The 12096-nt window shown below is 50.1% G+C and overlaps 2 protein-coding genes across 2 annotated transcripts in view; both read right to left on the minus strand.

Annotated features, from left to right (window-relative positions):
• Positions 1-250: 250 nt before the first annotated feature.
• Positions 251-3563, minus strand: HOXD10 (homeobox D10). The gene is made up of 2 exons (XM_006083088.3): positions 2559-3563; positions 251-1216 (listed from the first exon to the last, which is right to left on the minus strand). Exons 1-2 carry the CDS (start codon positions 3511-3513, stop codon positions 939-941), a joined length of 1233 nt encoding a protein of 410 aa, XP_006083150.1. The 5' UTR covers positions 3514-3563; the 3' UTR covers positions 251-938.
• A 6905-nt stretch (positions 3564-10468) lies between these two features.
• Positions 10469-12096, minus strand: part of HOXD11 (homeobox D11) — a 6574-nt gene continuing 4946 nt past the window's right edge. The window contains exon 3 of the mRNA XM_023743468.1: positions 10469-11209. Within this exon, the coding sequence (XP_023599236.1) occupies positions 10974-11209 (236 nt within the window). The 3' untranslated portion in view covers positions 10469-10973. The remainder of the gene's footprint in view (positions 11210-12096) is intronic.

Consider the following 12096-nt stretch of genomic DNA (forward strand, 5'->3'; position numbering starts at 1 on the left):
TTCAATTCAATTAATGGGGGGCTAGGGAGAAAAGACTTCCCTTCTTCCCAACTATGGAAATAGCACCCCCCAACACGCACACACTGCCAAATTTCAAGACCCTAGGCCTCCTCCAGCTTCTCTCTCACATCCTTTTCCTTCTCTCTATCCCCCGAAACTTCCCCAAACAAGCAGATTAACAGGAAGATAATCTCACCAAAGGCTTTCATTTCCACTGTAACAAATTTTCATTTTAGAAAGCAGAGGGAGCGAACTTGTTTCCAGAATTTATTGCATTATACATGCGACCAGAACATGCACAGAATGGACAGGTTGCTGTTATACTCTACCAAACCACAGATGCACCACAAGGGAAAGGCTACAAGGCATAAGTCATCAATATTTCATCTCACCAAGGACAATTGCTAAATTCATTTGTGAAAAGATACATTGTCATGTGCTTTTTAGTCCCCCTCCCCCCAAAGCTTGTGAATTTTCTTAATCTTTTTTTAAATATATATGTAATTTAAGTACTTGAAGTACTGATGTATTCAAAACGCCATGGGCTCATGGACTAACCACACACAGACCTTTTGTGTTAGGAAAAACATGAAAAAAGTCACATTGCTGGATAGATGAATTGACTGATAAATGCTCTACAGTTCCAATAAGTTAAGACCCAAATGAAAATGCGCAGTAATAGTTACCCTGCATTACGATGAACAAAATAATAAATTACACGTGCTAGTTTTTAATATATATATGTATATATATACTCATAGGGATTACAGATCACTTGCAGCACGAACAGAATAACCCCAAAGTCACATTCTAGCAGGAAAACAAAACAAAAAAACAAAGAGCAAAGAAGGTTTTGTTTCCGCCTTCCCAGTCTTCCAGCACTGGGCCCTGGAATTCGGTGCCCCCTCTCTGATCCTGGCCTCCCACGGGCTTCGGACCTAAGAGAAGGTGAGGTTGGCGGTCAGTTCTCGGATCCGGTTCTCTCGGCTCATCTTCTTGAGTTTCATGCGGCGGTTTTGAAACCAAATCTTGACCTGCCTGTCGGTGAGGTTAACGCTCTTACTGATCTCTAGGCGGCGCTCGCGGGTGAGGTACATATTGAACAAGAACTCTTTTTCTAATTCCAGCGTTTGGTGCTTAGTGTAAGGGCACCTCTTCTTTCTGCCACTCTTTGCAGTGAGCCAATTGCTGGTTGGAGTATCAGACTTGATTTCCTCTAACAAAATTAAAGGGAGAAGAAGAAGAAAAAAAATCAAGAATTTTTTTTTTTTTTGGTCTCTCAGTCTGTTCAAATGTACCCTTGGCCATGACCCTGCAGGCAGCCAGGCTGCTGTGGGAAATACTAGTATTAAACATTACCCACATGAGGTGGGCCTTGGAAGGGATTAGTCAGTGATACCAGATTAGTTTAAATGCCCCAAATGATAGGATGGGCGGGGACCTGGCCTTCTGTGTCAGGGTTCTCCCTCAGCTTTCTGACCTGCATCAAACATTAGGACAATAGTAAACTTTCAGGGTCTCCCCAGCAACATTCTAAGTGGTCAGCTCCTAACAGGGCTGGAGTGGAAGAAGCAAGCCACAGCCTGGACAAGGCTACCAATCCCACTGCTGCCTCAGGTCTCCAAGTCTGCCACTTCTTCCCCACTTTCCCTAGGCAGGTGGGGAGCCACACAGCCAGGTCGATAGGTGCCCATTTTCCTTTAAAACATAACTGAGTACACCTTCTCCACCCTGCCCGGGCATTCAGAATTTCCTGAATTTTCATGCCTTCTCGCCCCCACACAAAAGCATTGCCCAGAAATGTAGCTCCTTAATGTGGCCCACCTTTAGGCACTGGAAGAGAGGCACAGGGACAGGGTTCCTTCTCCAAAAAACCCCCCCAGAGTCCCTGGCTCTTTGCCCTAGCCCAGCCCTAAGGCTGCCTCTGCCGGGTGGGCCAAGCAGATTCTATTCTCCCCCCTTCCGCCTTTGCCCCCTCTGCAAATGAATTGCAAAGCTCGAGGCACTTTCCCCAGACAAAGCCAAGGTTACCTAGCCCCGCAGAGGCAAAGAGCCCTTGTTTCCCCCGCTCAAGCGCCAAACAACCAAGCCATCTCCTTCCCCTGGCCGCCCCCAAGCTCGCAGGATGCGGGGTGCATACACTTAAACACGAACACGGTGCCTTGGACCACCTTAAAATCATAACTGGGTCAAAGTTGGGGCTGCAAATCTGAGCAAGAGAAAGGAGGTTCTGGGGCTGTGTTTATGAGCTGCAGGTCATTTGCGCTCTTTTGTTGCATTTCAGATCTAGCTCAGGAAAAATAAACCCAGCAAGCCCTTCCTCTGGCGAGACGCCATCAGCCTGGAGCCAGGACTAGCCAGGAGGGCCAGGGCAGCGGGGGAGAAGCGGGGATGAGCTGGGGACTGAGAATGCCCCCTCTAAAAGCTGGGAGGAGCAGCACCGGCCAATCGGCCCCGCCTGAGCTGCCAGGGCTCTGCGCCGGGCACCCAGGTGCTCCCTCTTTGCCGGGTTCCCGGGCTGCGCGCCCCGCTGGGGTGGCAACCTTGCTCATACCGACCTTTGCTCTCCTTCTCCTGCACTTCGGGACTGGACACGGAGACCTCAGCCAAGCAGCTCCTTTCTTCCGGAAGGCCACCCTTGGCCTCAGGGCTCTCCACCTGGGAGACTTTGGTGGGCTCCTGGCCGCTTGCAGGCTCGTTCATCTTCTTTTCCATCTGCAGCTGGGCGGCCGAAAGCTGTGGCTTGGCCGCGCCGCGAGGGTTGAGCTGGAGCATGACTGTGGAGCTGCCTTCGGGGCTGTTATTGTACTCTTGGGTTTTCCCGGTGGCGTAGGTCTGACTCAGTCTAAAATATCCAGGGACAGGAACCTCGGGGTTCTCAACGGGACAGGACTCAGGGACCAGCCTCTGGTACGAAGGGACCTCAGCAGAAATGAGTTTGTTGCGCTTATCAGAATACATGCAGCAATTGGATTCTTCCTTAATGTTGGTGGTGAAGGAGCAAGTGGGGACTTGCTGTGTAACAGGTTGCTCTATTCGACAAGATCTGTTCGGGTCTGTCCAACTGTCTACTTGAGGTATATAAGGATGCACATTCATACCCATATTTTGGTGGTTCACTTCTCTTTTGGCCAGAGACGGGAGCAGTCCACAGGTTTGCATTCCATAGGTCCCCATGTCTGCGCTAGGTGGTGGCATGTACATGCTGGCGCTGCTCGAATAAAAACTGTCACTCCTGCAGGCACTGATCAAGGAATCTACTAAAAAAGTATTAGCAGCAGGAGAGCTGTTGGGAAAGGACATTTTGGGGAGGAATTTGAAGAAGAGAGATTGTGTCCTTTGTAGGCTGACATCTCTAGGAAAACATTCCCCGTGTAATTGTGGATGCCTCTGCCGACCACATGACAACCAAGCCAATGAGATTTGAAAATGGCCTTGAGCCGCAGCCTCCTCGCAGGTCACGTGTTCCAGAGCCAGGCCGGCCGGCCGCGTAAGCACGGACAACAGCGACATCTACTATGCGCCAGAGATAGTGCGCGCTGGAGACCACCGGCCCAGCGCTCTCCGCCGCCCGCCAGCCTCCCGGCCTCGGCTCGGCCCGCCCGCCCCATTTGCGTCCCCCACTCCGGCCTCTGGGCCACGAAGGCGGAAGGAAAGACTCCGCCGGAGGGGCCTCGGGAGGACACGCGCGGGGACGGAAGCCGGAGCGTCGTGGCGCCAGCACATAGAAGCATTCCACGCACACACCCAGGCAGAACGCGCCCGTGAGGGCCGGGGCCGGGGCGCGGGCGGGGGGTGGGGGCCCAGGCTGGTTAATTTTGTCCCGGGCAGCCTGGGAAGGTGAGTCGATTCCCTGGGGCCTGAGACCTTCCACCCTACGAGTCCTCAGGAAAGATCTCCCGCGCAAAGACGCGGCTAAGGTATCCTGGGGAGCAGAGGCGAGAGGCCACGCAGCTGGCCGGCCCCTGAGGCTGAGGCTGAGGCTGAGGCTGAGGACCGCCCTCTCCTTCCGCCTGCCCGCCCGGGCTCCAGGTTCCTCCGCCGAGCCGCGTGCCTGCCGAAGAACCACACCCGACCTTTAGGGCTGGCGCTGGGAGCTTTCAAACCGAAGACAATCCCTCGCCGCAGTTCGTTATCCGCGAAAGCGTTCCCATCGGGAGAACTAAACCGATGTTTCCCTCCCCACACACCCTGATCATAGAGGGCAAAGAGGAAGAAAGAAAATAATTTTTTCAAAGACGGAGGAAAACTCTCGCCCTCAGACTCTAGAAGTTTTAGAAAACTGACTGGGCCAAACAAGAGAGAGAGAGATGCAAAGGTGTCATTTGGTTCTTCTGCAAAGAAAAATGTTTTCCTTTTATGGATTTTGTAAAAGCATTGGTTTCTGACAAGTGCAAGGTACAAAAGGTTGTGGAATTTATTAATACATATTAAGAAGAATCAGGGCGATCAATAAAATTCTCATCTACATTCTTGGGCTACTTGGTAATTTTCTTGCTTCTGAAGGTTTTTAAAGAGTTATACCCGCTGTTGCCACACACGGGAAGATATTTTATTAACAAATCAATCGAGACTTAGTAAAGGATAAGATTAATAGTTAGGATTTAGCATAATGGCGTTCGCTTTATGAATTATTGAAAATTATACTATTGATTTTTCCCCTTCGGTACTAACCAAGAAGGTCAATTTTTGTTTTAACACAAGTTGTCAAATATTAAAAGCTATACTTTTGTCAAAAGTAGAGTTTTATAGTTTTGGACAATTCCTCAAATTATTTGACACGGTTTTGCTTGGGTAAGAGGAGGGAGAGGAAAGGGAGGTGGGGTAAGAACCTTCGTCCTCTGTTTCCTTTGTGAGGGAAAGTTCTATAAAGAGGATTTGGTCTGGGCTTGTGGTTGAACTCATTAAAGAACACCACCATCACCGCCATGGAAACTCGGAGTTTTATGAGAAACTTCTCCAACAACTTCCTCTCTCCTTCTCTAGTTGCAGGCGGCTGAGCCACACTATGGAAGCTCCGGCCTCCAGGCAGAAGCAGGGAGCTTTCACCTTGATTCCTTCCCAAAGGCTTGCCCTGGCCAAGCCAGGTCGCTGGAGCTGTCCTCTGGCTTCCGGGTCCCCTTCACTGCATCCGAGAGAAGAAAAGGGCCCCTGGCTCTGATGGTGAGCCAGTGCTCTGTCCCGAAGGAAGGCATCCGTGTTTTCTTCTCCCCACGTTGCCCTGCTATGGGCTGGCCTTGGATTTCAGGCCTAGAGACTGAACTTGTGGGCAATTTGGGTTTCCGTCTCAGCAGAACAGTTCTTTGGCACCCGATGCTAAAGAAAGCACATCACCATTCTGGGGGCACCCACTTGCCCACTTGCTCCTTCACAGAAACCTTTCCCAACAAACCCTTTGTCAGCCCCTCCCCAAAAGGACTGTCCCCTGGCCTGGTGGAAAAGCAGGGGTTGGACATTATTTTCAGCCTTGGGACGGCTGCGCCTGTCCCCTCGAATTGCCCTCGCCCAAACAATAACCCCTTTTAAAAAACTGCGGTGGCAATGAGACAGACCTTTTAAACCTTTAAGCAGCTGTTCAAATACAACATCATTGTCAGGTTAAAAGCCTAGAGCCTCTCACTGCTCAGACTGCAGGATGCCCTGCCAGGGAAGCCGGAGGGTTAAACATTACATTACCTTTTCACAGGGTTGTCTGATTTTAAGCAGGGGGTGGGGGGGTGGGGGGAGAGGATGAAGAAGGCAGAAAAAAAACCCCAACTTTTTACTCTAGTCTGCTAAGGTCCTATTCCAAGCTAACAACCACTGATCAGCACCTTGAAAATTGCTTTCTTCAAAGGCGGAGAGGATCATCCCAGCCACGGCAAAACGTGCCCAGGGCTGGACAAAATGCCCGCTACACGCACGCTCGGCAGGCGCCCTGACGCCAGCCTGGCGCTCCAACACTGTCCCTTTCCATCTCGGCCAGGAGCTTGGTTGTCCAGTTCTCCCTACCCCACGCAGAAGGCAAGACTGTTCAGTCTAACTGGGAATCAAATGCCCTTTCATAATATTTGTTTACACATGAGAAAACAGCCAAGCTAAAGAACAACGATTCCTCATGGAGCGCAGTCTACCAGAGCAGGCGGAATCTGCCTTCCGATTTGAGAGCCTTTCTGTTTCAGCTCCCGGTGGCTTGGAGTTCAAAGTCACCCCCACAGTGGATTTGGTTTTAAATAAATCTTCTTCACTCACAGAAATAAAAAGTATATCAGATATAATTTTGAATTACCACAAAATTCGATTTTATTATTTTTCAAATCTCTGCCTTCAGACCAGCTCCTGGAGGCCAGCGATTGCCAATATTTCAAAGAGATTTTATCATAAAAATCAAGCAAAACAGTTTTAATACAAAGAAGCATCTGGGCAGAGGAGGATGCAAAGTTTGTCTAAGACCCTAAGGCTGAGATGCAGCAAATGGAGTGAAAAGACAGTGGCTTTCAAGGCCAGCCTTTATTTTGCTTACGAGTATTTAATATAGCTGCATTGCCACTGTTCTCGATCATCTTTAGATCAGTGGGAGCAGTTACCATTAATAATAAATCAATATTGCACCATCAAGGAGATGAATATCCACGCTTCTACCAAAACATCCTTCTCCCTGGCACAGCTCTTTCCCCGAGAAAAATTAAAAGGGTCGCTTTGTCAGGAAATTAGCATTTGTAATCAAGAAATGGTTTGCGTCTGTGCTCTCTTGTCACTGGGAAGAAGAGCAGGGGCCCTGGGCCTGAGTGAACTTGGGGGCCCCTCGGTTTGCCCTGAAGTTTGGGCCCTGTGTGGCCTGCACCTTTGGGTGCAGAGTAGATGGAGACAAATTTAAAAGGCTGCTTCCTTAAGGCGCCCCTCGGCGTTGTACTGTGCACCTCCCAACCAATGTGAAAAGAAATCAAGGGAGCAAATGGGGAGGCTGGGGAAGCCACCACCACCTGGATGAGGGGTCTGTGAAACCAGGTAAAAGAGCGCTGGGCCAGGGAGCCTCTTTCCCTTGCAGACACAAAGATTCCTTATTTAGCGCATTTCCCCTCCACTTCAAGATCTGAGACCCCAGAGACTCAAGACGCATGACCACCCTCCAGGAGCCCCATAACCCTGACCGATCAGGAGGGGTCAGGTCCGCAGCCCTGGGAAGTCCTGATCCAATCTCCTGGCCTTTTTCAAGTCCATCTTGGGAGCTACCAGGAGGGAAGGAACTGCAAACCGATGAGCACCCAGAACCCGGGATCTTAGGGAAGGCTGCCGGCCAAGGCCGAGGCCACCCCTCCACACACGCACCCCCCCCCCCACTTAAAGAAGAACACAACGACATTTGGGGAGGGGAGTTTTCACCCCAAGTGAACTGAGGCCCCGGGCTAGGCCCTGCGAAATGTCTCTTCAAAATATCTAGCTGGACCCACAGTCTGACAGGCTGGAGCCGGGTGTCCGCAGGGAACACCCATGCCTCTGGCTGGCGCCTCAGGGGGTGCTCATGGTGCCCCAGCCACCCTGGAGCCACCGATGCCAGCTCCCAGGGGTGGACCCAGGGCCCTTGGTCCAGGGTCTGGTCTGGAGAGACGAGACAGAGACAGCGGAGCCGGCACTAGTCCCGGGATTTCATGAGCTTCACAATGAACTTCGACGAAGAAGGGACAGTTACCCATCCTTAGAAACCCACGTCCTAGAGAACTCCCTTTAGGCCCAAGGCTGGTAACACAAACCCTCCCCAACGTCAGGGACTTCACAAAGGGGCGGGGTGGGCGGTAGAGAACGGCAGGAGGCAGGAAAATCAAATTCTGTGCTCAAGGCCCGCAGGCGGCTAGGAAGGGTGACCAGGAGTCTGTCAAATGCAAAGCCCGTTTGCTTCCTAGCGTTACCCACTCCATGCCGCCCGGGAGTATAAATGTGAACCAGGACCGCTGGCCGCTTCCCGCAGCCGCATCAGCCCAGCCTCGCCCGCCCCGGCGCCCCAACTCATAGTCCTGCTTGTGCCTCCCGGTTGCTGCCTCACAGCCCCCGAAGCTGGGCTCGACCTGGGGGGCAGGGGGCCTTCCTCGCCCAGAACGACCTCCCTCCTTAGTTCCGACGGGTCCCATCTTTTCTGGGACCACACTCAGCTACTTTGCTAGCGCCCCATCTGCCTTAAACAAAAGCCTTTTAATCATCTCAGGGGGTCGGAGAGCGCTCAAGACAGAAAGGGTTTTGGGGAAGGGGTGGTCCTGTCCTCGTATTGCTCTCTGCACGCAAACTAACAGGAATATTGATTTCCCCTGATTTAATTAACTCGCAGTGGCATGACCTATTTCGAAATGCACATATTAGTCTTTTCAAAACCTCTCCTAGACTCCGCCAGGTTATAACAAGGTACTCCTTGCGACATCTTTATCTTTAAAGAGACAACGATTAGGTGATCGCTATTTTCAGAAATAGGGGCAATTCCCTTTCCTCTGTCTTTATACAACTTCCAACATCTCATAGCTGCTTCGGACAAACAGCAAACGAATGCCTTAGTGGCCGCCTGTTTCTAATGGGGCTGAGATTGCCTATTAGAATCCAGTAACGGACAGATACGGTACCGCGGCCTCTCCGCCAACCAGGGCTTCTGGAACGTGAGCACGCCCCCGTGTGGCTCTCCAAGGCCATACAAATGGAAAACGCTATTTCTTGCCTAAGGTGTGGACATACAAGCTTGCTACATTTAGCCGCAATAAAAAAAAAAAAAAAAGGAAAGAAAAGATAGATGGAGAGAGAAAGAAATAAACCAGTTTTAAGCTCCTGGAACGATCATACTAATACTACTAGGGCACTGACATTTTAACGCACGCCCATAATTCCAAACAAAGGAATCCCTTTCCAAACGAAATTACTCAACTGTAGACTTTGTTTCTATTGCATCTTTCACCAAAGGTTGTAGGACGCTTTTGAAACAATATATTTTCTTTTGTTCCATGTCATAGAAAGTGCAATAATTTCTTTGACAAGGTGACAATTTTTAAAAAATATAACGAAGGTGTAAGTCTAAATAGAACTTCCTTTTTCAAATGCCTGCTTTTAAAACTGAGGTTCATTATTACAGCAAAGGAGACAACTACCTATGACTCCCCTCAAACCCCCCACCATTTTGTAGCTGTATTAAAAGCATGCTGATAGACATTTTAATCTAACTAGTGGTTTTTTTTTAAGTCAGTTGCCATTGAATTACACAAATGCTTGAAGGGAAATTAAGATTATTGATTCTGAAATTAGGAATTTGCTTAGATTTATGGTGAGCCTTCATATGATTCTGTGTGGTCATAAATGTGTGTGGGGGTCTGGATGTGTGAGCATGTGTGTGAGAGTGGGTGGCGGATGAATATCACAGAAGAACCTTAAGGCGCCTAATTATTCAGAAAGGTTAAAGGTGATGACCTTGACATTTTGGAAGTTCAAAGGCGTACACTTATGCACTTATGTTTTTCCTTGCCCCCTAAAGCTTTGGCAATTAAAAAAAAATTTTGCATTTAGAAATGCATGCTTCCTCAGAAGAGGCATGTGGTGCTGTATATCTTATGGATTTTTTTTTTTTTTTTTTACTTTGGGCTTATGAGAGGTTAAAAGTCACAAGATTCACTTTACTCTTTTCAGAGAAAGAGAAGCTTTTCTCACTCCTCCAGTTTATTGCACATTGCGGAAATCTCTTTTGGGCCCACCAGAAGGTGTATAATATAACCCAATTAAGCTGTTTAGAACTTTGGCTTTTATGGTGTTGTCTAGACAGTTCAAGGTTTTGTAAACAGCTTGGCCTGGTCCTGCAACATAAAGTGCAGTACCCCCCCCCCCCCAACACACACACATTCTTTAACTTGAAGCGATAAATGTGGAGAAAACTGGGTCTGCAGCCCTGGGCCCTATTTTAGGAAGATGGCTTATCTTCCTTGTTCCAAACCCGCTGTGACACCAGCAAGCGCCTTGAGACCTCTCTGCCCACTTATAATTTCCTTTCTGCAAACTTTTTTCCCCTATAAAGTGTTCTAATATTGGTTTCTTCTTTTAAGGGACCTTGTATCCTTGACACTTTGTTAAGAGTGACTTTGGATTTTCTAACCAGTTTTTTTTTAAATTTTTTGTTTTGTTTTGTTTGTTTGTGTCCCTCTCCTCCCCCTCCCCCCCAAATTCCAAGTTCACTAGACTAAGGCGGAGGGAGTGTTGCTACTTCCGTTCCTGCTGCCCCAGCTCATCCTCTGGAGACATCAGCACCAGGGTCACATCCTCAATTCAGAAAGCCATCCCTAAAATGATTTTTAAAACCAATGCCGCATACCAGTGGGGGGGTGGGATGAGAGGGGAGGACAACTCTTATTTTGACGGAATTAAAAAGCACTTCACTTGAATTTCAGTTGCATGGGGGAGAAGATTTTGGCCACTAAAATATCCTAACCAGACACTAAAATTATTCAAAGAGGAAAATCCATACAGTGTATTGAAGCTGTAACCTCCATTTTACTAGAAACCATTTATTCACACAAAAGACAGTGACTCGTGCCTCAATCGGACAAACCAAAGGTACATTTCCCAGAGTTTAAATAATCTGCATTCACCCAGGGGGGAGGACAGGGTCCCTTAAACTCAGAACAAAAACAAGTGCCTTGCAGCCCAGGCCTAACTCTCTACAGATCCCACAGCGTCCGCACCGGGACCTGGAGAGAGAGAGAGGGTAAACAACAGCACACTGGCGGTAAAATTGTAAAGGGACGTTTGCATTTACCATTTTCCCCATATTAGGATCCATTCGGCCAAGTCCCCGGCCTCGTCCGCAGGCAGCAGTGGTCGCTGGGAGGTCCCGAGTTGACCGTGGGAAGGAATGGTGGAGTTCCACAGAGAAGAGGCGTCATTAAACCCAAGGACATTGGGCCTACCGAAAGCAGGCTGGTGGGGAGGAGGGTGAGTGAGTGGGGCTTGGGGGACAGGGGTGCTTGCTGGAGCTCTCAAAACAAGGGATTTCCAGTGAAATACTGCAGACGGTCTCTGTTCAGTTTCTTTTCCTTCATCCTGCGATTCTGGAACCAGATTTTGACTTGCCGGTCAGTGAGGTTGAGCATCCGAGAGAGCTGGAGTCTTTTCTCTTTGTTTATGTACACGTTAAAGAAAAACTCGCGTTCCAGTTCGCGGATCTGGTACTTGGTGTAGGGACAGCGCTTTTTCCGGGACCGCTGGGGGGCTACTGCAAGGCAAAGAGACCAAGGGGTGAGAGAGGCCGCTGCCCGCCAACCTCCGCCCACCCTCCCGCCCAGGCCTTCGCGAGGGCCAGGCCTCGGCCCTTTGGGGACGTCCCCTGCCGCTGCTGAAAGGCCCTGCCTTCGTCGCGGGGGATGACATATGGGCGGGCACAGGAGAGTGCGGGCGAGGACCGGTGTTCACACCCTGACACACAGACAGCCTGGCACCGAGGTGGGGGAGCGGGGCTGCAGGCGGGCTCTGAGCTGGAACCCGAAGGGAGAGAAGCGCGACCGCGCCGGGCATCTGCCTGACTCCAGCCAGCAGCGCGCTTCAGCCAGAGGCTTGGATAAAGTCCAGGTCCAGGATCAACACCCCCACCCACCACCACCACCACCTTAATGCGGGAGGCGCGAGTGTCCACACTCACAAATGGGCTTGAAATCTCCCCTCCTTCGCGCCTCCCTCCACGGTCTCTAGCACATACACACCCCAACCTGGGAAAACGCTCTCTGCAGCGATTAGGGTCCTCCTCCAAGTCTACCTTAAGCCCACCTAAATTGGTTTCCTATCGTAAACACGCTTTACAACGGCCCGGGAAATCTTATAGGATGTATAAACCTCTTCGAACGCTTATAAAGTAGCACATAAAACGGCGCAAGCGGAGGGGAGGCCCCCGCGCCCCCCCCCCCGCGCCCGTGTTCGGGGGTCCTTTGGCCCATATAGGTCGCCCCCGCTCTCTCGATCGAATCTTGTGTTTCCCGAAATTCAGACCTGTCTACCAGTGGGGTACAGCTTGGGACAGATACCTTGTTTTTTTTTTTTCATTTTTCCTTAATAGGGGTGTGGGGTAGGGTATGGGATGTGTACAACCCTAGATGGGGTGATCAGGTT

Source organism: Myotis lucifugus, unplaced genomic scaffold (assembly GCF_000147115.1).
Source record: "Myotis lucifugus unplaced genomic scaffold, Myoluc2.0 scaffold_5, whole genome shotgun sequence".
In the NCBI taxonomy this organism is placed as follows: domain Eukaryota; kingdom Metazoa; phylum Chordata; class Mammalia; order Chiroptera; family Vespertilionidae; genus Myotis; species Myotis lucifugus.

What these genes read in the sequence shown, in the direction of transcription:
- HOXD10 (XM_006083088.3), bottom strand. Translation starts at nt 3,513, where the DNA reads ATGTCGCTGTTGTCCGTGCTTACGCGGCCGGCCGGCCTGGCTCTGGAA. An exon ending in GCAGGAGAAGGAGAGCAAAG is followed by an intron (nt 1,217 to 2,558) that starts GTCGGTATGAGC and finishes TAATTTTGTTAG; the next exon opens with AGGAAATCAAGTCTGATACT.